Genomic DNA, 25083 nt, shown 5'->3' on the forward strand with positions numbered 1-25083 from the left:
CCAATTTTTCAGGGCTTCACCTATACTCTTAGTAAGTACATTTTTTTCAGGTGTTCGCCTATACTCTTGGTACACCAATTTTTCTGGGAGTCGGTTATACTCTTGGTACACAAATATTTGAGGGGTTCGCCTATACTGTTGCTACAGAAATGTTTGAGGGGTTCACCTATACACTTGCTACAGAAATGTTTGAGGGGTTCGCTTATACGCTTGCTACAGAAAGGATTGAGGGGTTCGCCTATACTCTTGCTACAGAAATGTTTAAGGGGTTCGCCTATACTCTTGCTACAGAAAGGATTGAGGGGTTCGCCTATACTCTTGCTACAGAAATGTTTCAGGGGTCCACCTATACACTTGCTACAGAAAGGGTTCAGGGTTTCGCATATACTCTTGCTACAGAAAAGTTTGATGGGTTCGCCTATACTATTGCTACAGAAAGGTTTAGGGGTTGGCCTATACTCTTGCTACAGAAAGGTTTCAGGGGTTCGCCTATACTGTGGGTGCACAAACGTTTCCCATTGCGGTGTTCAGCTATCTAACACTTACACAGAATGAATTGGGCAGAAGTGTGGGCAGAGGCTGAGGTCCTGGGCGGAGTGAAACTCTGCCACTCTCTCTAATTTCTTCATGTTTAATACTGTCAGTGGGTTTCATGAGTTTGCCTATGATGTTGGTGCACAAAGGTTTCCCATAGCGGTTTCAGCTATCTGGCACAAATACACTGAATGACTTGGGTAGGGTACAGAAGGCTTTCCCATTGCAGTGATCAGCTATCTGACACATACACAGAATGAATTGTGTGGGTACACATGGATTTCCCATAGCTATGTAACTGATGGCACATTGGGTCACACAAGTTGGAGGCTGGGACAGAGTCTGACCCTGGGCCCGCTCACGTGCTTCCCACACAGAGGATTGTGGGTCCTACCTCGGTCATGGTTTCTCAGGCTTATTATGCCACCTCCCCCTCCTGCTCTGGGTTAGGGAAACAGCGCTGGTCGACATGTATTTGCTCGTGTTACCACAGTAATCTGAGACACTGGTTTGGACCAATCAAAGAAGTGGAAATGATTTAATGAGCTGTTCACATCAGTACTAGCATCCGAGTCCGCTTTATGCCCACGATTGTTGAGGGTGTGGGCTGAGGCCGAGGTCCTGGGAGGGGGAAGGGGGGTGCAACTGTGCCAGGTTTGGCCTGTGGAACTTCTTCATTGTTCATCCAGCAATGAAAGCAACCTGAGACGTTCACAGCAGTACTAACATCCGAGTCCGCTTTATACCCACCATTGTGAGGGTGTGGGCAGAGGCCATGATGCTGGGCGTGGTGTAACTGTGCCAGGTTTGGCCTCTGGAATTTCTTTGTGGTTCATCTAGTCTTTGGAGCGATGAAAGGAACTATAACTGATGGCACATTGGGTCAACCAGGTGGCGGCTGGGACCGAGTCTGACCCTGTGCCCGCTCATGTGCTTCCCACACAGAGGATTGCTGGTCCTACCTCGGTCACGGTTTCACGGGCTTATTATGCCACCACCTCCTCCTGCTTCGGGTCTGGGGATCAGTGCTGGTCGACATATATTTGCTCTCGTGTTACCACAGATATCTGAGACACTGGTTTGGACCAATCAAATGAAGCATAACTGATTTAATGAGACGTTCACAGCAGTACTAGCATCCGAGTTCGCTTTATGCCAATGTTTGTTGTGCATAGTAGTGCGCACTAGGCTTTCACAAGCATCCCGGCTGTATTACAGGTCAACTCATTGTACACAGCCTGTTTTTGGATGTTCGCTAACGTATAATGCCTTGAGTGGTAAACAGCCGGATTGGTTTAGGTGTGATAAACGCACACATCCCTTGGGGTCAGCATGTATTACTTCTCATGTTTCGTGTTACCACAGTTATCCGGAATACTGGATTGGAGTGTTCACAGGAAGCGTAACTGATTTAATGAGACTTTCACAGGGTCACTGTATACCTGTGTTGGCAACTTTTGCGACTCCTTCTGCTTCAAACCAATGTTTGGTGTTAGTATGCGCTGCTGCATTGTGGAGATGTGTAGAAGTACTGGCATCTGAGTCCCCTTTATGCCCACGTTTGCGGCTCCTGACAATTTTGTGACGGAAGTGGCACAGGATTGGAGTTATGATTGGACGTCAATTTATCAGAAATTCTCATCAGCAGTGTGGGCTATGGCCCACAATTTCAAAAAGGGTTGTGCCAGGCCCTGCCAACCCTCTGCAGTGTGTGTTTCTGGTTTCTTCTCATCCAAGACGCACTTATAAATAGACATGAGGGTGATGTGGCTATCAAGCGAGCATGTGGCATGAGGGCAACTGAACGCAGCGCAGGGAAAATTTTGTGAGCGCTGTGGACACAGGCTCGTGCGGGGGATTGGACAGCAATGCCAGCATATAACCCAGGAGAAGAGGCAGTGGTGTAACCCGCAGGCGGTGATTGTCCTTCTTTGCACATAGTGTGGTGCTTAGCTAAGATGTGCCAGCGCATGTGCCTTGCTGCTTATGGTCTGTCCCAAGTAAATTGTTAGGGGGGGTTACCTCGGATGCATACATGCATGCTACCCTGCCATTCCCTATCCATTTCTGTGGTGTTTCCATGACTTTCTGATGTTTTCAGGTGATTCGCACAACCTCCCCTATGCAGAGCATCGGTCACCTCGAAAAATGCTCAAGTCTCCCATTGACTTCAATGGGGTTCATTACTCGAAACGAGCTCTCGAGCATTACAAAAATTTTGACTCGAGTAACGAGCACCCGAGCATTTTGGTACTCGCTCATCTCTACAGTGGACAAACTACCGCCAAACTACAGCCAAATATTCATTGTCAAACAGCATCCTGCCCCTAGAAGAAGCTTCTGGAATGGAAGTAAACTTTCTCTGTGTGACTGTACCATTGATATAAGTGATTAAAATATCAGAGCAAAGGGAGAACTGACCCCTTGTAGGGAGGCTCTTGTACCCTGTTTTACCGCCTCTAGCTTGGATACAAGATGTGATACTGGTGAGCATGGAGGCTCTAGTACCCTGTTGTACCGCCTCTAGCTTGGATACAAGATGTGATACAGGTGGGCAAAGAGGCATACAGCTTCTGTATGGTACCCCATGGCATATTGCTCCACATTCGGTGTAACTGAGCCTCTAGATCATGCAAACTCATAGGCTGTCAAAGTTGGCATCCCTGATGGCCCCATACATGTTCTATGGGCAATAAATATGGCAACTAGACAGCCACAGTAATGCAGCAATATTGTGGAGGCATTCCTGTGACACCCTTGTGTGTGCAACCGAGCATTATCCTGCTGTCACTTGGAAGCCACCATGAGAGGCAACACATGTGGCTGCAGGATGTCCTGAACATATCGCTGAATTACTAGGGGTGACCGACTGTCGTATGCGATGGCTCACCAACCATCACAACAACAGTGGGGTAGTTTGCCGCTCTACAGCAAAGGCAGGATTGAGTCTCTCACACCTAGGTCTCCAGACACAAACACAGCCGTCCTCAGTGGCCAAACTAAATCTGAATTATTGCTGAAGACAACCCGGTTCCACTACGTAGCAATCCAGTTTCAACGACACCACTGCAAACAGAGGCGATGGTGGGTGGGTGTCAAAGGTCGTACACGTAATGGGTGCTGTAAGACCAAATGTCCTTCAGCCAAGCACCTGGAAATAACTCCAACAGACATAGCGGCCTGTAAACTATGGCACCACCTGTCTCTGGATGGCAGACACAAAACAGTTGGAGCTGTACATGCTTGTCGGATGATCAGATGGTCCTCTCTACTGGTGGTCTCTCAAGGGTATCCTGAGCTTGGGCACCTTGTGTGCCCTCACATATCCACTTGTCCTAACCCCTCATAAAAATCTGATCCGAATGGCCCGGTGGTGGACAATTTGTCGATGTGACCATTCAGCTTTTTGCATTCCAAAAATATGCCCTCTCTCAAACTCTGGTAATGGGCTGATACCTCTACACACAAGAAGTCTCTGAGAGCCTTTTATCAGCCGAGGGGGGAACCACTTTTAGGGTCCCAGGTGACAAGATCGTTCATCTAATCACACCACAACTCTCATCATTTATATATCTGCCTGCAATGGAACTGCATGCTGAGTTATCAGCAAAACAACAACTTCTTCTGGGGGTCAAATTGTTTTCAATAATGAGCATACATACCTTGGTTGCGATTATGTCTCTGAACGCCTGGAATATTTTTTCCTTATGTTTTCTTTTTTCTCTACATGTTATATTAAGTTCAATTGTTAGATTTATGCCTAATGAAAACAGGCCGGTTCAAAAAACTATATTTACTTGAAACTTGAGTATCTTCACTTATTTTGTATATTTCTGTGGTAGACTGCATGGTAAAGCGGTTCCATTATTACTATTATGGTACATGGGTTAATTAGTGGTACTGCTGTCTACCATGGCCCTGGGTGGGTAAAAAAGCACGTAATTAAAGGGGTTGTCCCACAGAAGCAAGTGGGGTTATGCACTTCTGTATGGCCATATTAATGCACTTTGTAATATACATCGTGCATTAAATATTGGCCATACAGAAGTTATACACTTACCCCCTCCTGGTGCTGGTGTCCCCGTCTCCATGGCGACAAGCAAACTGCTTCTCTGGTTGCCGGAACAGTCGCGCTTGCGCAGACAGGAATCCCCTTCTGTAAGGTCCTTTCTCACGAGCTGCGTCCTGGCTCCTCCCCCTTCTCAGCATCATCACGTAGCTCCACCCCCATCACATGGTGCCGATCAGCCAATGAGGCGGCTGGAATCGGCAATGGAGCTTAGACAGCAGAAGAACATCCATAGAAGACCCGCAGTGCACCATGGGAGAAAACCGCGGTGCACCTTCGGAAAGGACCGGCGGCCATCTTGAAAGAAGGACTTTTATAAGTTCACGAAACGAGCTAATGGTGAGTAGAAACGCACTTTAAAAACGCTTTCAACGGGTAGTGTAGTATGTTTGCTTTAGAAGGGGGACTGGGAAGAGAAAAATTAACATTTCTGCCGCGGGACAACCCCTTTAATATATAGTATGAGGGAAATCATTTATTTCCACCATCTTTTCCTTCATTTTATCTTCAATATCATTTTGATGCTAAAAGAACTATAAAAAATTCTGCTTAGCTTGAAGAATTTTTTACCCAAGGGCAAAAATAGGCCTTCAAAAGGAACTATAGGGACCCCGGCCGTGCCGTCTCCACCCAAGTCCTGGATCAAGGAGAGAACATCTGTCACGGAAGTCCATATCTTCATGCCAGCTGCTGAATCAGTTGTTTGGTATCCAGATATAATGCGGTTAGACAATTGCTCAATGTAAAAAATACCTTTTATTAAATAATTTTAAAACACCCAAAACAGTCCAAAGAAACATAGAAAAAGATTATTTCCTTGTTTCAAGTCCTCTTTGTGTGTTTCCGGCCTTTTTGTCCTTAATCTAGGACATAATAGGAATATATAGGGTGAGGTTCCAGCATTGGGGGGTGGCCCTTTTCACGGCGGGTGCTCCATATTGTTTGAGGATACTGCAAGTCATTAAAGGCCTGTAGTGGAAATCCAATATATATTTGGATAGTGGACATGTGTAGTGGACAGTGGACCTGTTTTTATATGTTAAGCATTTTGTATATCAAATGACAGTACTTTTCCATTGTTGTCTGTTTTCCTACGAATATAGATATATATTATTTCATTTATCCAATATATCTACTTCCTCATATCATGAAACTTTCCGCTTACTAAACTCTGTAAACAAAGCTAGCAGTTAGTAACTCTAGAAGAAGTAAAATCAGACATAAATAACCGCAGTCTGAAGCAGCTACCGCAATAATAAGCCAAGCAGTTTTACTGGAAACTTATGCAAATAACACTGGAAATTTATGCAATTAATAGTTCAAGCTGTAATATCCAATCATATCGGAGGAACCACACGTGGGTCCAAGACAACCCACTCATCTTGTCCTGCTACCACATGATGGCCAATGGCAGATGACCGGAGGATGGAAGAATTTCAAGATGCTTATCCAATAATTAAACAATACGTTGTATCTATGTAGTCTTTGACCTGCCCAGATGGGCAGATATGTTAAACTCTTTAAAAGTGGTTGCGCGCCCACCAATAAAGCAGAATTGAGGAAGCTTATACATGCTGAACCTGTGTCAGTGTGAAATCTTCTTATGGGCATAATCAATTCATAATTAATCTGGAAGGGTGTAAACATTCCTAATTGAGTAGGCCGTGGACACAAAAAGGAAATCCAGGACAGTTGGTGGCCCGTACGGGGAGTGGTCGATAGGATCTAGAGACAATCAGAAACAAGGCGTGGACATAGGCAACCTTGGACTTGGCGTGCCCAACAAATCATCAGAACACGGTAAGATAAATTAATTATCTATACCTGTGTGGCTGACTCTAAGCTCGCCTATGTGCTATGTCAAGGCCGATCGCTCTGGATCCGCGCGACAGGTATTTTAAGTCTCGACCACTCAATAAAACCTATCATAAGATAAAAAAGGAATGTTTACATGCCCGTTGTCTTGAGAGTACTGGTTAATTGGTGACATCAACAGCTGCCCCCAGGGAGAGCCTGTACGGGGTTTTTCCACTCCTAGAGGAAGGAGGGAACCGTCAGGTGGCCTGTTGCAGAGACTCAGCACTCCTGAGGCCTGTTTGTAGGGCCTGGGAGAGGGAGAGACTGCCAGAGAAAGTCTGATAAGGGATTTCCGCTCCTGCTAGGCCTGCTTGTAGGGTCCGGGAGAAGGGAGCTGTCAGACACGTATCCCAAGGGGCAGTGAGACTAAGCCAGCTGTACTGGTGCTCTGTCTATTTGTGTATGTGTGCCCATGTCTTGCCCAAATTGCAGAAAAGGATTATTGTTAACCAGAAGCACACGGGGATGGGAGATTTGTAGACAGGATATTCCCTACCCCGCCCCCCGATGCGGCTATGGTCCACTGGTTGAGGGTTACAATCCACTAATATTTGTTTATTGTTTGAACGTTCATGAGTGGATCCCTCTGTCTGAGGGTAGATTATTAAACGGTGTAGCGGCAGAAATGCTAGAGACTCTAGGGCGAGACATACTGTGTCCGGCGTCTGAGGAGACTTCTATAATCATAAATCTGACTGCCATGATTGAGATTGAGAGGCAGCCAACATGGTGCCAAGGCCAATTCTTACACCCTCCAGAAAAGTGTGGAAGCTGTGGAGAGTCAAGTTATCATTGATTAGCAAGCAATATTTCTGTGTGCTCAAAACGTCCTACCTGTCCTTTATATAAAGTTAGTGTGCTTGTCTGTTGTGTAGAGCTAATCCTGCTGAGTTGTTTATATAGAAATAGTCTGTTTGAGTAGGACTGCTACTAATTCTATATGACAGACAAACTGTAAGAAGGGATTGTTAGCAATGAGAACGCATTGGCTGGGTTATAGCCAAGATTGATGCACCATACACAGCGGCGTTGTGGGTTTGGAATTTAAAGGCTAAATGTGCATTATTGGATCCCCTCTAGTAAAGGCAGACTGCTAAACTATGTTGCTGTTGAATTGTTGAAAGTTGAAAGTATAGGCTGTGATACATTGTGCCCGTAAGTGAATGCATACAAAGGGTTAACTGAATGTAAGGAGAGAAAAAGGCTGCTTGCTCGAATCTGCAGCCTCAGACCCCCCCCCCCCCCTCAGACCCCCTTACTTCCTCATTTTCTAGGAGGAAGTGCTGTAACACTGAATGTAAGAAATAACTTTGTTGCTTAATAGAATAAAGGAATGTAATGAATTATACTGTCTGAAAAGGCAGGTAAGAGAGAAGTATTGTAAGGTGAATTTTTACCGGTGTCTAGGGTCACAGATGGAGGTCAGTGATGTACTAAATTGTTAGAGCAGGTGGATTAGACCCAAGCAATAGAGGAGAGAGCAAATTCATGTACTGTGACAAATAACAATTACTGTCTTGTTATGTAATCTAATCTTTGTTGTACGTCCTTCATACAAATGTAAAAAGTTATATGCCACTCACATCCTGTAACAAACTGTAACAAACTGCATAGCCCACCATGCCCACAAGAAAATGCATCTATGTTTGTCAAAGTCCCCAATTCAATTGTAACCACATACAATGTTAGGTGGTCACAGCTGTGACCATAAAGTTACAACATAGTAGTTATACATTAGACGTTAGAAATTCCCTGAATGTCAGTCAGAGGAAGGGAAGACGGGCTGAAATGGCGTCGGTACCCACGCATGCCAAAGACACCAGCGTTCAATATAACAGTTCAGTAAATAAGGAGATAGAATAATATCTCAGTCACTCAGCAACCTTTGGCACACAATATGTGAATTGCAGTACGTTACCAATCAGATGGAGATGCCTGGCATCTAAGACTGCATCTGCTCCGGTCTCCGGAGGGACGACCAGGAACAAGTCTGGGACCAAACTGTTGTAAAATTAGCCACATTCTCCCTTATAATCCTGTCTATCCGTCTCTTCCATTCTGTGTTAGAGAAGGGAGGGGCTGTCAGGGGAGGGAGAGATTTTAAAAAGGGGAAGTCATTAGTACTGCAGTCCCAGGGAAGATAAATTTGTAGACAGTAGAAAAATAAGTAAAGTTAAAGGGGTTGTCCCACGCCGAAACGTTTTTTTTTTTTTTCAACATCCCCCCCGTTCGGCACGAGACAAACCCGATGCAGGGACCTAAAAAAAAATCCACACAGCGCTTACCTGAATCCCCCGCTCCGGTGACTTCTTACTTACCGGTTGAAGATGGCCGCCGGGATCTTCTCCCTCGGTGGACCGCAGCTCTTCTGTGCGGTCCATTGCCGATTCCAGCCTCCTGATTGGCTGGAATCGGCACGTGACGGGGCGGAGCTACACGGAGCCGCTCTCCTGCACGAGCGGCCCCATTCAGAAAAGAAGAAGACCCGGACTGCGCAAGCGCGTCTAATCTGGAGATTAGACGCCGAAAATTAGACGGCACCATGGAGACGAGGACGCTAGCAACGGAACAGGTAAGTGAATAACTTCTTATAACTTCTGTATGGCTCATAATTAATGCACAATGTACATTACAAAGTGCATTAATATGGCCATACAGAAGTGTATAGACCCACTTGCTTTCGCGGGACAACCCCTTTAAGCAGAGAAGCCAAAGAATGGGAAACAAGCAGGTAATGATAAGGCCTGGTATCCACAAGAGGGATGGGGCAGGTTGACCTGTAAATTGTAAAATGTAAATTGTGTGATGCATAAGACTAGAGATGAGCGAACGTACTCGTCCGAGCTTGATGCTCGTTCGAGTTAGAGTGTTCGAGATGCTCGTTATTCGAAACGAGCACCACGCGATGTTCGAGTTACTTTCACTTTCATCTCTGAGACGTTAGCGCGCTTTTCTGGCCAATAGAAAGACAGGGAAGGCATTACAACTTCCCCCTGCGACGTTCAAGCCCTATACCACCCCCTTGCAGTGAGTGGCTGGCGAGATCAGGTGTCACCCGAGTATATAAATCGGCCCCTCCCGCGGCTCGCCACAGATGCATTCTGACATAGTTCAGGGAAAGTGCTGTCTTGCTGGAGTTGCTATAGGGAGAGTGTTAGGAGTTATTTTAGGCTTTAAGAATCCCAACGGTCCTTCTTAGGGCCACATCTAACCGTGTGCAGTAGTGTGGAGGCTGCTTTTTGCAGTGTTGCACATTTTTCTTTTTTTGTATATCGGCCGTGCAGAGCATTGCGTCCTGCAGTAATTTTACATTCTCCAGGGCCAGTAGTGGTGAGGCAGGGACAGAAGACATATTTAGTGTATATAGGCAGTGGGCCTTTCCAAAAACATTTGGGAAAAAAAATCTATTTGGGCTGCCTGTGACCGTCCTCCGTGTACTGGGTCTCTGCTGGGGGTAATTGTCCTAATTCATACGCAGCCAGCTAAGTGTTACAGCAGGCTTGCGCAAAATTCTTTCCTGGCTCTGTGTTGCCTGTTACATCACCGCTGTATTCCTGTCCACAGTGAAACAGTCTGCAGTAATTTTACATTGTCCAGGGCCAGTAGTGGTGAGGCAGGGACAGAAGACATATTTAGTGTATATAGGCAGTGGGCCTTTCCAAAAACATTTGGGAAAAAAAATCTATTTTGGCTGCCTGTGACCGTCCTCAGTGTACTGGGTCTCTGCCCTAATTCATACGCAGCCAGCTAAGTGTTACAGCAGGCTTGCGCAAAATTCTTTCCTGGCTCTGCTGTGCGTTCCGTAAGCGAAGTCAGCCTCCAACCACAGGCCAATAAGCGGCACATTTAATTACAGCGTTCTGTTTCTGCACTACTGGTAATACACCATGCTGAGGGGTAGGGGTAGGCCTAGAGGACGCGGACGCGGCCGAGGACGTGGAGGCCCAAGTCAGGGTGTGGGCACAGGCCGAGCTCCTGATCCAGGTGTATCGCAGCCGACTGCTGCGGGATTGGGAGAGAGGCACGTTTCTGGCGTCCCCACATTCATCTCACAATTAATGGGTCCACGCGGTAGACCTTTATTAGAAAATGAGCAGTGTGAGCAGGTCCTGTCGTGGATGGCAGAAAGTGCATCCAGCAATCTATCGACCACCCAGACTTCTGCGCCGTCCACTGCTGCAACTCTGAATCCTCTGGCTGCTGCTCCTCCTTCCTCCCAGCCTCCTCACTCCATTACAATGACACATTCTGAGGAGCAGGCAGACTCCCAGGAACAGTTCTCGGGCCCCTGCCCAGAATGGGCAGCAATCGTTCCGAATCCTCTCCCACTGGAGGAGTTTGTCGTGACCGATGCCCAACCTTTGGAAAGTTCCCGGGGTCAGGGGGATGAGGCTGGGGACTTCCGGCAACTGTCTCAAGAGCTTTCAGTGGGTGAGGAGGACGATGAGGATGAGACACAATTGTCTATCAGTGAGGTAGTAGTAAGGGCAGTAAGTCCGAGGGAGGAGCGCACAGAGGATTCGGAGGAAGAGCAGCAGGACAATGAGGTGACTGACCCCACCTGGTTTGCTACGCCTACTGAGGACAGGTCTTCAGAGCGGGAGGCAAGGGCAGCAGCAGGGCAGGTTGGTAGAGGCAGTGCGGTGGCCAGGGGTAGAGGCAGGGCCAGACCGAATAATCCACCAACTGTTTCCCAAAGCGCCCCCTCGCGCCATGCCACCCTGCAGAGGCCGAGGTGCTCAAAGGTCTGGCAGTTTTTCACTGAGAGTGCAGACGACCGACGAACAGTGGTGTGCAACCTGTGTCGCGCCAAGATCAGCCGGGGAGCCACCACCACCAGCCTCACCACCACCAGCATGCGCAGACATATGATGGCCAAGCACCCCACAAGGTGGGACGAAGGCCGTTCACCGCCTCCAGTTTGCACCGCTGCCTCTCCCCCTGTGCCCCAACCTGCCACTGAGATCCAACCCCCCTCTCAGGACACAGGCACTACCGTCTCCCGGCCTGCACCCACACCCTCACCTCCGCTGTCCTCGGCCCCATCCACCAATGTCTCATAGTAACATAGTAACATAGTATGTAAGGCCGAATGAAGACATTGTCCATCTAGTCCAGCCTGTCTATCCTACTGTGTTGATCCAGAGGAAGGCAAAAAACCCCAAGGCCAGAAGTCAATTAGCCCTTTTGGGGAAAAAATTCCTTCCCGACTCCCTAATGGCAATCAGACTGTTCCCTGGATCAACCCCTAATAGTTCCTACCTGCCTATATACCAGGATTGACACTTAAACTAAAATTTATATCCTGTAATATCCTTCTCCAGAAAGACATCAAGTCCCCTTTTAAACTTCTCTATGGATTTTGCCATCACCACTTCCTCCGGTAGAGAGTTCCACAGTCTAACTGCTCTTACAGTAAAGAACCCCTTTCTGTGTTGGTGATGAAACCTACTTTCCTCTAATCGTAGCGGATGTCCTCTTGTTACCGTCGTGGTCCTGGGTGTAAACAGATCGCGGGAGAGATCCATGTGTTGTCCCCTCATGTACTTATACATGGTTATTTGGTCGCCTCTTAACCTTCTTTTTTCTAGAGTAAATAGTCCCAATTTGGATAGCCTCTCTGGGTATTCCAGTCCCGTCATTCCATGTATTAGTTTAGTCGCTCTTCTTTGAACCCCCTCAAGCACTGTGACATCTTTCCTGAGCACCGGTGTCCAGAATTGTACGCAGTATTCCATATGAGGTCTGACAAGTGCCTTATATAATGGAAGGATAATGTTCTCGTCCTTCGCCCCTATACCTCTTTTAATGCACCCCAAGACTTTATTTGCCTTTGCAGCAGCTGTCTCTCAGCGCACCGTCCAGCCGTCGCTAGCGCAAGTGTTGGAGCGCAAGCGCAAGTACGCCGCCACGCACCCGCACGCTCAAGCGTTAAACGTGCACATAGCCAAATTTATCAGCCTGGAGATGCTGCCGTATAGGGTTGTGGAAACGGAGGCTTTCAAAGGTATGATGGCGGCGGCGGCCCCGCGCTACTCAGTTCCTAGTCTCCACTACTTTTCCCGATGTGCCTTCCCAGCCCTGCACGACCACGTCTCCCGCAACATTGTACGCGCCCTCACCAACGTGGTTACTGCCAAGGTCCACTTAACAACAGACACGTGGACAAGCACAGGCGGGCAGGGCCACTATATCTCCCTGACGGCACATTGGGTGAATTTAGTGGAGGCTGGGACAGAGTCAGAGCCTGGGACCGCTCACGTCCTACCCACCCCCAGAATTGCGGGCCCCAGCTCGGTGGTGGTATCTGGCGCGGTGTATGCTTCCTCCACTAAACCACCCTCCTCCTCCTCCTCCGCAACCTCTGTCTCGCAATCAAGATGTGTCAGCAGCAGCAGCACGTCGGCAGCAGTCGGTGTCGCGCGGCGTGGCAGCACAGCGGTGGGCAAGCGTCAGCAGGCTGTGCTGAAACTACTCAGCTTAGGAGATAAGAGGCACACGGCCCACGAACTGCTGCAGGGTCTGACAGAGCAGACCGACCGCTGGCTTGCGCCGCTGAGCCTCCAACCAGGCATGGTCGTGTGTGACAACGGCCGTACCCTGGTGGCGGCTCTGCAGCTCGGCAGCCTCACGCACGTGCCATGCCTGGCCCACGTCTTTAATTTGGTGGTTCAGCGCTTTCTGAAAAGCTACCCACGCTTGTCAGACCTGCTCGGAAAGGTGCGCCGGCTCTGCGCACATTTCCGCAAGTCCCACACGGACGCTGCCACCCTGCGCACCCTGCAACATCGGTTTAATCTGCCAGTGCACCGACTGCTGTGCGACGTGCCCACACGGTGGAACTCTACGCTCCACATGTTGGCCAGGCTCTATGAGCAGCGTAGAGCTATAGTGGAATACCAACTCCAACATGGGCGGCGCAGTGGGAGTCAGCCTCCTCAATTCTTTACAGAAGAGTGGGCCTGGTTGGCAGACATCTGCCAGGTCCTTGGAAACTTTGAGGAGTCTACCCAGATGGTGAGCGGGGATGCTGCAATCATTAGCGTCACCATTCCTCTGCTATGCCTCTTGAGAAGTTCCCTGCAAAGCATAAAGGCAGACGCTTTGCGCTCGGAAACAGAGCCGGGGGAAGACAGTATGTCGCTGGATAGTCAGAGCACCCTCCTGTCTATATCTCAGCGCGTTGAGGAGGAGGAGCATGAGGAGGATGAGGAGGAGGGGGAAGAGACAGCTTGGCCCACTGCTGAGGGTACCCATGCTGCTTGCCTGTAATCCTTTCAGCGTGTATGGCCTGAGGAGGAGGAGGATCCTGAAAGTGATCTTCCTAGTGAGGACAGCCATGTGTTGCGTACAAGTACCCTGGCACACATGGCGGACTTCATGTTTGGATGCCTTTCTCGTGACCCTCGCGTTGCACGCATTCTGGCCACTATGGATTACTGGGTGTACACACTGCTCGACCCACGGTATAAGGAGAACCTTTCCACTCTGATACTCGAAGAGGAAAGGGGTTTGAGAGTGATGCTATACCACAGGACCCTGGCGGACAAGCTGATGGTAAAATTCCCATCCGACAGCGCTAGTGGCAGAAAGCGCAGTTCCGAAGGCCAGGTAGCAGGGGAGGCGCGGAGATCAGGCAGCATGTACAGCACAGGCAGGGGAACACTCTCTAAGGCCTTTGACAGCTTTCTGGCTCCCCAGCAAGACTGTGTCACCGCTCCCCAGTCAAGGCTGAGTCGGCGGGAGCACTGTAAAAGGATGGTGAGGGAGTACGTAGCCGATCGCACGACCGTCCTCCGTGACGCCTCTGCCCCCTACAACTACTGGGTGTCGAAGCTGGACACGTGGCCTGAACTCGCGCTGTATGCCCTGGAGGTGCTTGCTTGTCCTGTGGCTAGCGTCTTGTCAGAGAGGGTGTTTACTGCGGCTGGGGGAATCATCACAGATAAGCGTACCCGCCTGTCAACCGACAGTGCCGACAGGCTTACACTCATCAAGATGAACAAAGCCTGGATTTCCCCAGACTTCTCTTCTCCACCAGCGGACAGCAGCGATACCTAAGCAATACGTAGGCTGCACCCGCGGATGGAAGCATCGTTCTCTATCACCATCAAAAACGGGGACATTTTTGCTTCATCAATCTGTGTATTATATTCATCCTCCTCCTCCTGCTCCTCCTCCTGAAACCTCACGTAATCACGCCGAACGGGCAATTTTTCTTAGGCCCACAAGGCTCAGTCATATAATTTTTGTAAACAATTTTTATACGTTTCAATGCTCATTAAAGCATTGAAACTTGCACCTGAACCAATTTTTATTTTAACTGGGCTGCCTCCAGGCCTAGTTACAAATTAAGCCACATTAACCAAAGCGATTAATTGGTTTCACCTGCCCTCTTGGTTGGGCATGGGCAATTTTTCTGAGGTACATTAGTACTGTTGGTACACCAATTTTTTGGGGCCCTCGCCTACAGTGTAATCCAATTAATTTTTTGCCCACCTGCATTAAAGCTGACGTTACCTCAGCTGTGCTGGGCACTTCAATGGGATATATTTATGTACCGCCGGCAGGTTCCAGGGAGCCACCCATGCTGTCGGTCCACACGGAGTTGTAACTGCATGTGTCCACTTCTAAGGAACCCCAGTCTGACTGGGGCATGCAGTGTGGGCCGAAGCCCACCTGCATTAAACATGACATTACCTCAGCTGTGATGGGCAATGCAATGGGATATATTTATGTGCCGCCGGTGGCTTCCTGGTACCCACCCATGCTGTCGGTCCACAGGGACTTCACAATAGGGAGTTGTACCTGCCTGTGTCTATGAATTAAAAACCCCGGTCAGGTTGGGGCATGCAGTGTGGGCCGAAGCCCACCTGCATTTAATCTGACGTTAGCTCTGCTGTCCAGGGCACTGCAATGGGATACATTTATGTACAGCCGGTGGGTTCCAGGGAGCCACCCATGCTGTGGGTGCACATGGAATTCCCATTGCGGAGTTGTACCTGCCTGTGACTATTTATAAAAAACCGCGGTCTGACTGGGGCATGCAGACACCTTGACAGAATGAATAGTGTGTGGCACATAGGTTCCCCATTGCTATGCCCACGTGTGCAGCTCCTGATGGCGGTGGCACAGGATTATATTTCTCACTGCTTCTGTACAGCATTGTGGGCTATCGTCCTGCCCCTTTTAAAGAGGGTCGCTGCCTAGCCGTGCCAACCCTCTGCAGTGTGTGCCTGCGGTTCCTCCTCATGGCAGACGCACTTATAAATAGACATGAGGGTGGCGTGGCATGAGGGCAGCTGAAGGCTGCGCAGGGACACTTTGGTGTGTGCTGTGGACACTGGGTCGTGCGGGGGGGGGAGGGGGTTGGGCAGCATGTAACACAGGAGAAGTGGCAGCAGAGTGTCATGCAGGCAGTGATTGTGCTTTGTTGGAGGAAGTGTGGTGCTTAGCTAAGGTATGCATTGCTAATGAGGGCTTTTCAGAAGTAAAAATTGTTGGGAGGGGGGGGCCCACTCTTGCCACTATTGTGGCTTAATAGTGGGACCTGGGAGCTTGAGATGCAGCCCAACATGTAGCCCCTCGCCTGCCCTATCCATTTCTGTGTCGTTCCCATCACTTTCTTGAATTGCCCAGATTTTCACAAATGGAAACCTTAGCGAGCATCGGCGATATACAAAAATGCTCGAGTTGCCCATTGACTTCAATGGGGTTCGTTATTTGAAACGAACCCTCCAGCATCGCGAAATTTTCATCCCGAGTAACGAGCACCCGAGCATTTTGGTGCTCGCTCATCTCTACATAAGACTTTACTTGGTTGTGATGTGTATCCGAGGACTGCAAACGTTGAATGAAAAAATAAGGAAGCAAGTGATCAGCCAAATACAGAGGGGTGGAGCTAGATGATGCAAGAATACGTAATGGGTCATCCCTCTCTTGTATAAGGAGGAGGTGAGAATCATAGATAGCCAGGAAAAGTTTTGTTTTTTTCTCCTGTCTCAAATTTGATGAGACATTGCAGGCATGATCAAATTAAATTAATAATGAATTCTCTTAACGAATATCACATTTTAAACATGGCTGCCCTGATGGAAGGCATGTCTCTGTTATTGGCACTGATATTTTACAAACCCTATCTGCATCCATCATAATGGTGCCAGATGGATCGTTACGGGTTGGGACCTCAGGTGTCATTTCAGAAAAAAACATTTTTGTAAATTAAACTGCTCTTTTGGTCGAGCTGGCTTATGTGTTTGGCCTGATAGCCGCTGCGGTTAATATGCTGTCAGAAGTCAAACAGTATCCCCTTAGGAAAAAAAAAAGGGGTGAAGGGTCAGCCACGCATGTTAGGTGCTGTGTGCTGATGATTTTGGAAAAACTGCCGACCGGCTACAATTTCACTGTTAATTTCCCTTGCAGAAGATGGCTGTAAGGCCTGGAGGCCTCTAAAGACAAACTCCAGTTCTGCAAGAAAGGTTGTTCTCCTGGATGATTGTTTAGCCAGGGAACTAGACATCTGACAGAGGAACAAAAGGCTGCTGTCCAGGCCATACCTGTACCTACATCCGTTGCCAAATTCCGCACCTTTCTGGGCCTTGTTTCATACTGCCGCCCATACGACAGTATTGACACAAAAGCACGGAGGACAACCACGGCCACTGGGATACTACTCCATAAGGTTGGATCCAGTGACTCGAGGAGCTCCCTCTTGTGTTTGTGCGGTGGCAGCAGTACAGGCAATGGTTGACAAATCTTCTAAGTTGGTATTGGCACTTATCTCTGGCCTATTAGATCCGGCTACAATGTGCTCTTTCTATGCCTCCCCCAATATTTCTTTCAGATGTTGTACTACCTTGAACCCGGCTACTCTTCTTTTAATCGGGTATTCCGGTTCAAACGGGGGAGGGGAGGCATAGGTGATCTGAGTATGGCAGATCAGCTATTTTTTTAAAATTTTAAATTCTTTGCAACAAGATTCTGATAAAAAAAAACTGGTATTGGAATCCACTGTTAATGATGCATATTTTGAGTTTTCTTTTGTAGATGGTACCAGGGTGAGGATTGATGACTCCGAACCAGATATGCAGAGGTCACACAACAAGATGTCCTAAATGCAGAAGCTCTGCCTCCGCATGTCTCAGTGCAAGAAGCGGAACCGAAGGTCCTCACTGAGGCGTATAGAGTGGTAGAAGGTAAGACGGCAACCCTTTACACTGACTCCTGGAATGCATTTGGCATAGCTCATGATTACGGCCCAATATGGAAGGCCAGACAGTTTCTAATCTCAGTAGGACAGCCAATTAAGAATGGTGCAGCGGTGCAGAGTCTCATGGAAATCCTACTACTACTACCTGGCAATGGAGAGCTCACACCAATTCCTACAATGGAGAAGCAAGAGACGACATCCTCGCCGACAGCACAGCAAAGGCAGCAGCCCTCAAGCCATGGAAGAAAGAAGAAAAGATACTGACAGCATGAGTCAGTGGTAAAAACTTTGGACATTGATAAAACCTTTGGACATTGATAAAACCTTTGGACATTGATATGCCAAGGACTTTACAGTTACAAGCCAACGAGGAAGGAAAGCAAAATGGGCTAAAAGACGGGAGCAACAGAACAGGACGGCGTATGGCGAACAGTCAGCAGAACTTGCCTACAGAGGTCCCTGTCCCCCATGATGACCCAACTGGTACACAGAATCAAAAGCAGCAATGACGTCGACACTGAACAAGAATGGGTGATACCTGGGTTCTCTGTAGCTGCTGCATCATTTGTCCAGTTTGCATGATCTTTGCCATATGCGAGTCAGGACAGAAGTAAGGTGGCCATATAACACTTGCCTGGACCACTCTACCCATTTCAGAGATTGCCAATTTGACCACATTCAGCTCACACCTGTTGGGGAGTATGAATATGTGCTTGTTGTTGTTGGTGTCTTTTCAGGTTGGAGGCCCACCCTGATACTAAGGTAAATGAGCAGGTAACCACACAGAAGCTCATGAATGAGGTAATCTGCAGATATAGGGTACCGGAAGTGAATGAGGTAAACGAAGGTACACACTTCATAGGTGAAATAATGTGACATCATGTCTGCTCTGGGTGTATCCCTGGCCTTTTACACACTCTACCATCCTTAGAGTAGTGCAAAGGTGGAGAGACTTAGTTGCACGCTAAAAAGTGAGAAGTGGAAGAAGGAATACTCTATAACTACTTAAGTGTTTTGCACCAGAGAGAGTATTACTGACTACCCTGGAAACTACACCTGCCAGACAAATGGGCAGGGTGGAGGGAGATTTTTGAGGAACTCACTAATGGGTATTGTTCTTCCTACGGTACAATAGGAGGGGAATGGAAGTAGAATCAGGTCCAGTCCTTAGGAGACGTTTACTGGCTTTGTGGAGACATGAGGTGGAGGACCCGCCTGGAAGGTAATTGGATAGGGGAGTGTGCCTTAGTAAAGCCCTTATGCTCCTCCACATCGTGTCAGACAGCATTGAGGATAATGAGGTTACCCCCAATAGTTACTTTATCTCGATCCAACTCTGCTGTGTTCTGTGGTTATCCTGTCATGTTGGTCTATCCTTGTTTTCTGCATAGGTACAGCGGTTCCTTCCAGTCTTGTCACTAGGTAGTGTAGGGTCAGTGTTGGCGGCCTGGACCTGTCAACCTTCAGGGCTATCTCCAGGAAGGGAAATTGGTGTGGGTGAAGGTCAGGGAGTCCCACGCCGTGCGTACCTGTGCACACTACTAGTATTGTAACAGTACACTAGAGTGAGAAGAGAGGCTCCTGGTGGTAGTTTTGACCTACACGTGTACATTGACGTCATAGGACAGCCAAGGGGGGTACCTGATGAGTTTTTAAAAATTAGAGACCACGTTAAAGCTAGATTCGAGTCCATTTTTCCTGATCATTATGGTAAATAAAATGTTGACTGGATTAATTAGGTTTATTATAATTAGCAGCAGTTTATAAACTATACTAGAGATGCCTTATAGGGACTAGTCGACCAATAGGACCTACCTCGACTATGACTTTTCAAAACAGAATGGCCTTAGGTACGATTTTAGCTAAAAAGGGGAGTGTCTGTAAGATGATAGGGGAAACTGTACCTACATCCCAGACGACACGTGACCCGCAGGTAAAGACGCAGTTGCCATTATGAAGCTGACCGCACTAACTAAAAAGAGCTAACCTTTGGGACCAGTACTTGCCATGGATGAGCGGGTGGCAAAGGATCCTGGCTCAGATGGGCGTCGCTGTTGTATGTGAACTGATTATCTTTTCCGTTCTAGTCTGGGAAAGTAGGAAAGATGAACAGTGCCCTAAAATCTAAGATACAAGGCAATAGAGAAAACGGACTAAGTGCCTTTTATTAGCCTGTTTCCTCAGTAAGGTACATACCTAACAGGAGAAGAAAAAAAATAAAAATAAAAAATAAGTTTTAAAACATTGTGTATTTAGAACACTGTGATAGGTTTTCGCTAAGATTTTGCCTTATTTTATCTGCAGTGCACTCTGCTCATGCCACGCAACATGCTGGCGTTACAACGCCCCCGATCCCGCTACCTTGCCGCCTCTGGAAAAGGGAAGTGGGAATAATCACCTCGTAGTTTTCCTTCCAGACTGATAGATATGATTATGCACTTACTAATGAGACAGAGGTTCAGTCATGTTGATCAGTCATTAGATAGCACTAATTTTGCACTCTTTGTGGATGAATCGAGGTAGCGTCAAGAAGAAGACGGGTTCTACACAAGTTATGCAGTGTTTACCTGAAATAGTAAAAGCCGCACCTCTCCTAACCTAATGCCTCGAGATCCCAGGTGGTAGCCTAGACCTCCACATGTACAGAGATGCCGTAAGGGTACCTATGAGGGTACCAGATGAATAAAAAGCCAGAGATCAAGTTAAAGCAGAATGGGTCTGGTCCTGTGGTAATCTTTCCTACACAAATATCCCCACCTATATTCCAGGAGGGCCGTGCGCACTGTCCTGGCTAAGTATCTTTATGTACCAAAGACCCGATTGCCATGAGCCCACACCTAGGTATCGGAGCGACAGTTGTGAAAGACCGCCCACTCTACTGAGTTTTCAGAACACTCTACACTAGAGTTTATTCTGATAAAGAAGTTATTAATTATATTTGTCACCTCTATAGTCATCCTAATTTCTATTTGTTGTTGTTGTGTACAGTATATTCCAACCCCGATGACTACCTGTTCCACCCCGATGACTACCTGCTCCATTGTGAGCCTACCACGATCTGGGACGTCGAGGAGGGTCAATAGCTGAGAATGATATGTGGTAGTGTAGGAACACTTAGTGTAGCAAGTTTAGTGAAACAGATAGTTTCAAGGGGGGTTTATAGTGGAAATCCAATATATATCTATATTTTGGATAGTGGACATGTGTAGTGGACAGTGGACCTGTTTTATACAGCATTCTGTATACCAAATGACAGTACTTTTCCATTGTTGTCTGTTTTCCTACGAATATAGATATATATTCTTTCATGTATCCAATATATCTACTTCCTCATATCATGAAACTCTCCGCTTACTAAACTCTGTAAACAAAGCTAGCAGTTAGTAACTCTAGAAGAAATAAAATCAGACATAAATAACCGCAGTCTGAAGCAGCTACCGCAATAATAACCCAAGCAGTTTTACTGGAAACTTATGCAAATAACACGGGAAATTTATGCAATCAATAGTTCAAGCTGTAATATCCAATCATATCGGAGGAACCACACGTGGGTCCAAGACAACCCACTCATCTCGTCCTGCTACCACATGATGGCTAATGGCAGATGACCGGAGGATGGAAGAATTTCAAGATGCTTATCCAATAATTAAACAATACGTTGTATCTATGCAATCCTTGACCTGCCCAGATGGGCAGATATGTTAAGCTCTTTAAAAGAGGCTGCGCGCCCACCAATAAAGCAGAATTGAGGAAGCTTATACATGCTGAACCTGTGTCAGTGTGAAATCTTCTTATGGGCATAATCAATTCATAATTAATCTGGAAGGGTGTAAACATTCCTAATTGAGTAAGTCGTTGGACGCAAAAGGAAATCCACGACAGGCCTTTTTAAGGCCTTCCTCTTTTTATATCTGTCTGTTTCTACATTTTCTTTGCTCTCTTCTGGATATTTTTAATTATTTAGTAAAAAATATGTTACACGTTGATAATGTAAAGCAGTGATTTCTGTGATTCATGAATAATCTTTGCTGTACGACTAAATATCTTCCTTCCAAGTGGGTGTAATTTCTTGGATTCTGTGATATATGAACAATTGCTCAGCCTGATGCTATATAATACTCTCTGATCTGACCAGTAGCGCTCTTATTCATGTTACATGTGAATGCTGTAGGTCACTTTATTGTATCTTGCCGGAATAATAAGAGTTTGTATATTTGATTAAGACCCTTTATGTTGTCTTCATCCGTAATGATAGATGTGTTATCTGGATTCTAGCTGTTTTCTGGATTACAGACGTTTATTGGTAATTCTATACATTTAGTGCTCTGAATTGCTTCCCTTTCTCTTCCGTGACATCTCACTTTACTTTGATGGTAACTTCTATTGTAAACATGTACTTTCTGTTAATAAAACAAGTTTGTAAAAAAAAAACAGAAAATACTTTCCCGTGTGAGTCCTGCCATGCCTAAGAATTGATTTCTGAGAAAAACATTCCTACGATGTGAGCCTGTATTCTCACGGCAATATACCTGTGTGAGTTCTGTCCAAGATGGAAGGAATTTGTGTACGAACAGAAACCGTTGAATGACTTCATTCACAGTAGCAATTTTTTTCACTCGACCAATAGTCGGACTTTAAAAAGTCATTGTATGCTGTATTCATTCCAAATCTTGGCTGAGAGTAGTACATGTAAATGTGTGGTGTCCTGCCTGTCAGATAGCACAGGGCAGGGTGTCCGTCTGCTGTCAGTTACACCCGAGAATCTCAGGCACAACTCGCATGTGTATACAACCTCAAGATGAAAATGGGTTGCCTCCTGTGTGAATTCATTATGTCTAACAAGATCTGATTTACTAGAAGAACATTTCTCACTTTCTGCACATTTGAAGTACTCTCTTTCCCGCGTGACTTCTATGACGTTCAACTAGGTGTGATTTCTGAATAAAGCATATCCCACATTCTGAATATGAAATCTCCATTGTCTGACTTCTATGATGTTCAGTTACAGCATACATTTTATGATTGAAAGAGCTGAGCAATAGCCCTATTGTAATGCAGCTTTATAGCATGTGCAGCTATAAGTGAATGGAAGTGGGGCAAATGAGATTCCCCATTCTTAAGATCGTTGGGATCTCAGTTGAAGGATCCTCACCAACAGTTAGTTATTCCCTATCCCACAGATAGGGAATAACTTCACCTAAACTGAATACTCTTTTAAAACACTTAGACTGTATGAATTTTCTGATGCTTAACAAGAGTTGATTTCTGAGAAAAACTTTTCCCACATACTGAACATGAAAATGGCTTCTCTCCTGTGTGAGTTCTGTGATGAATAGCTAGATCTGCTTTCATTCTAAAACATTTCCCACATTTTAAACATAGAAATGGCTTCTCTCCTGTGTGGGTTCTCTGATGTGTAACAAGATCTGATTTCACTCTAAAACCTTTCTCACATTCTGAACATGAAAACGGCTTCTCCCCTGTGTGAATTCTCTGATGTATGACAAGATGTGATTTCACAGTAAAACGGCTCCCACATTCTAAACATGAAAATGGTTTCTCCCCTGTGTGAAATCTCTGATGTATGACAAGATGTGATTTCACACAAAAACGTTCCCCACATTCTGAACATGAATATGGCTCTGTCCCTGTGTGACGACGTTGATGTACAACAAGACTTGGTTTCTGAGTAAAACATTTCCCACACTCTGAACATGAATATGGCTTCTCCCCTGTGTGAATTCTCTGATGGCTAGATAGATTCGATTTACGTAAAAAGCATTTCCCACACTCTGAACATGAAAATGGCTTCTCCCCTTTGTGAATTTTCTGATGGTTAGATAGATCTGATTTACTTAAAAAACATTTCCCACATTCTGGACATGAATACAATTTCCCTTTTGTGTGAGTTCTCTGATGTCTAACAAGATTTGATTTCTGAGTAAAACATTTCCCACATTCTGAACATGAATATGACTTTTCCCCTGTATGAGTTCTCTGATGTTCTCCCCTTCTGTGACTTTTCTTTTGCTTCTCAGTCTGTGATGAATCAGAAGATGGGACCTGTATAAGAGGATCAGATGATGGATCTTTGCTGTGAAGGGCTGAGGAGACATCTGAGATAATGGCAGGTTCTTCATCTGTATCTTGTGTTATATTACAATCTTCTGCTTTACAATCAGCAGATATCAGACATTCCTCAGAGCTCCCGATACGGTTATCTGCCATGAATAAAACTCATTTTACTGTTGTTGTTTGATAATGTTTCTGAAGCCCTGTTTGTACAATGACATTGCATTGGTCATTATTTAAGTCATAAGTTAAGTTTCTGATGATTGTATCAGCTCTGTTGGAGTGAGGTTATGCTCTTTGGAGTTTTGCTGCTAAAGCTGAGTAATATTCTTGCTGTTTATTTCTGCCTTAATGCAGTGGTGCTTTGGTTGTCGGTTTGCATTTTCTTTCTGCTAGGTGTAAGAGTTAGTGGCCGAGGCACGGGACGTGAGGCCGCCTTTTTTAAGGCGATTACCTCACTTTCTGGCAGTGCTATTCCTAGAAGTCAGGGTGAGGTTATCCCTTCACTTTTGTTTTGATTGCAAACACAGTCTCGCGTTTCTGAAGGACGCCATTTGATTATGGAAAATTATGGACTGAGTAATATATATCTATGTAATGTTTAAATTAAATACTACGCCACAAAGTTGGAATCTAGGTGAAAGGCCGCTGATGTTTTCTTTAGGACAACTAGAGCCATGGAATGTACTAGATAAACCATGTGACCATGCGGTTTTAGCTATGTGAAGGGACATATATGTTGAGAAAAGATAAGAACTTTAAGAACATTTACTGTGCCACTTGGGACTCTGTCAAGAAAGTTAGAATTCATCCAATCAGTGCAATTTAATGTCTAAAGTGACGAATCAATGTTGGATTGAAAACTGTCCAATGAGATTGTGACACCCCAATGTGTGGGGGCTATAAATAAAGCTGCCTGATTCTGGTCAAGTAGGAATATTTTGCTGAAACCATACTCTGTTATTATGGGCTCTGTTATTTTATTCCTCCGTCATATGACGTCATTAGCTGGTTACACCATCCTTTCCCTCTAGGGGCATTTTGCCGCAACACGTTCGTCCTAGACGTGGTGCGTTTTGCATTCAAGGCAAACATAGCATCCATGTTCTGGATTTCGTTATTTGGGCCTAGAGCTCTGCATTCAGCAGTCTGTTACCTGGGCCTATGTTTCTGCGTTTTATGTTTGGCCTTAATCTTCAATCCTCATTTGGTCACAAGATGGCTCCTCTTTGTGGATCCCCGTCCCGAGTGCATCCCCTTGTTGCTCTATCTCCATAGTCTGCATTTTGTTATCCAAGCTTATTTATCCATGTTCTGTTATCTGGGACCATGTCTTCACCAT

The 25083-nt window shown here is 46.4% G+C and overlaps 1 protein-coding gene across 1 annotated transcript in view; it reads right to left on the minus strand.

Annotated features, from left to right (window-relative positions):
- Positions 1 to 21362: 21362 nt before the first annotated feature.
- The window catches only part of LOC136628702 (zinc finger protein 665-like), a 46762-nt gene continuing 43041 nt past the window's right edge, over positions 21363 to 25083 (minus strand). Inside the window, exon 13 of the mRNA XM_066604806.1 lies at positions 21363 to 23890. Coding sequence (XP_066460903.1) covers positions 22893 to 23890 — 998 coding nt within the window. The 3' untranslated portion in view covers positions 21363 to 22892. The remainder of the gene's footprint in view (positions 23891 to 25083) is intronic.

Source organism: Eleutherodactylus coqui, chromosome 5 (assembly GCF_035609145.1).
Source record: "Eleutherodactylus coqui strain aEleCoq1 chromosome 5, aEleCoq1.hap1, whole genome shotgun sequence".
NCBI lineage: Eukaryota > Metazoa > Chordata > Amphibia > Anura > Eleutherodactylidae > Eleutherodactylus > Eleutherodactylus coqui.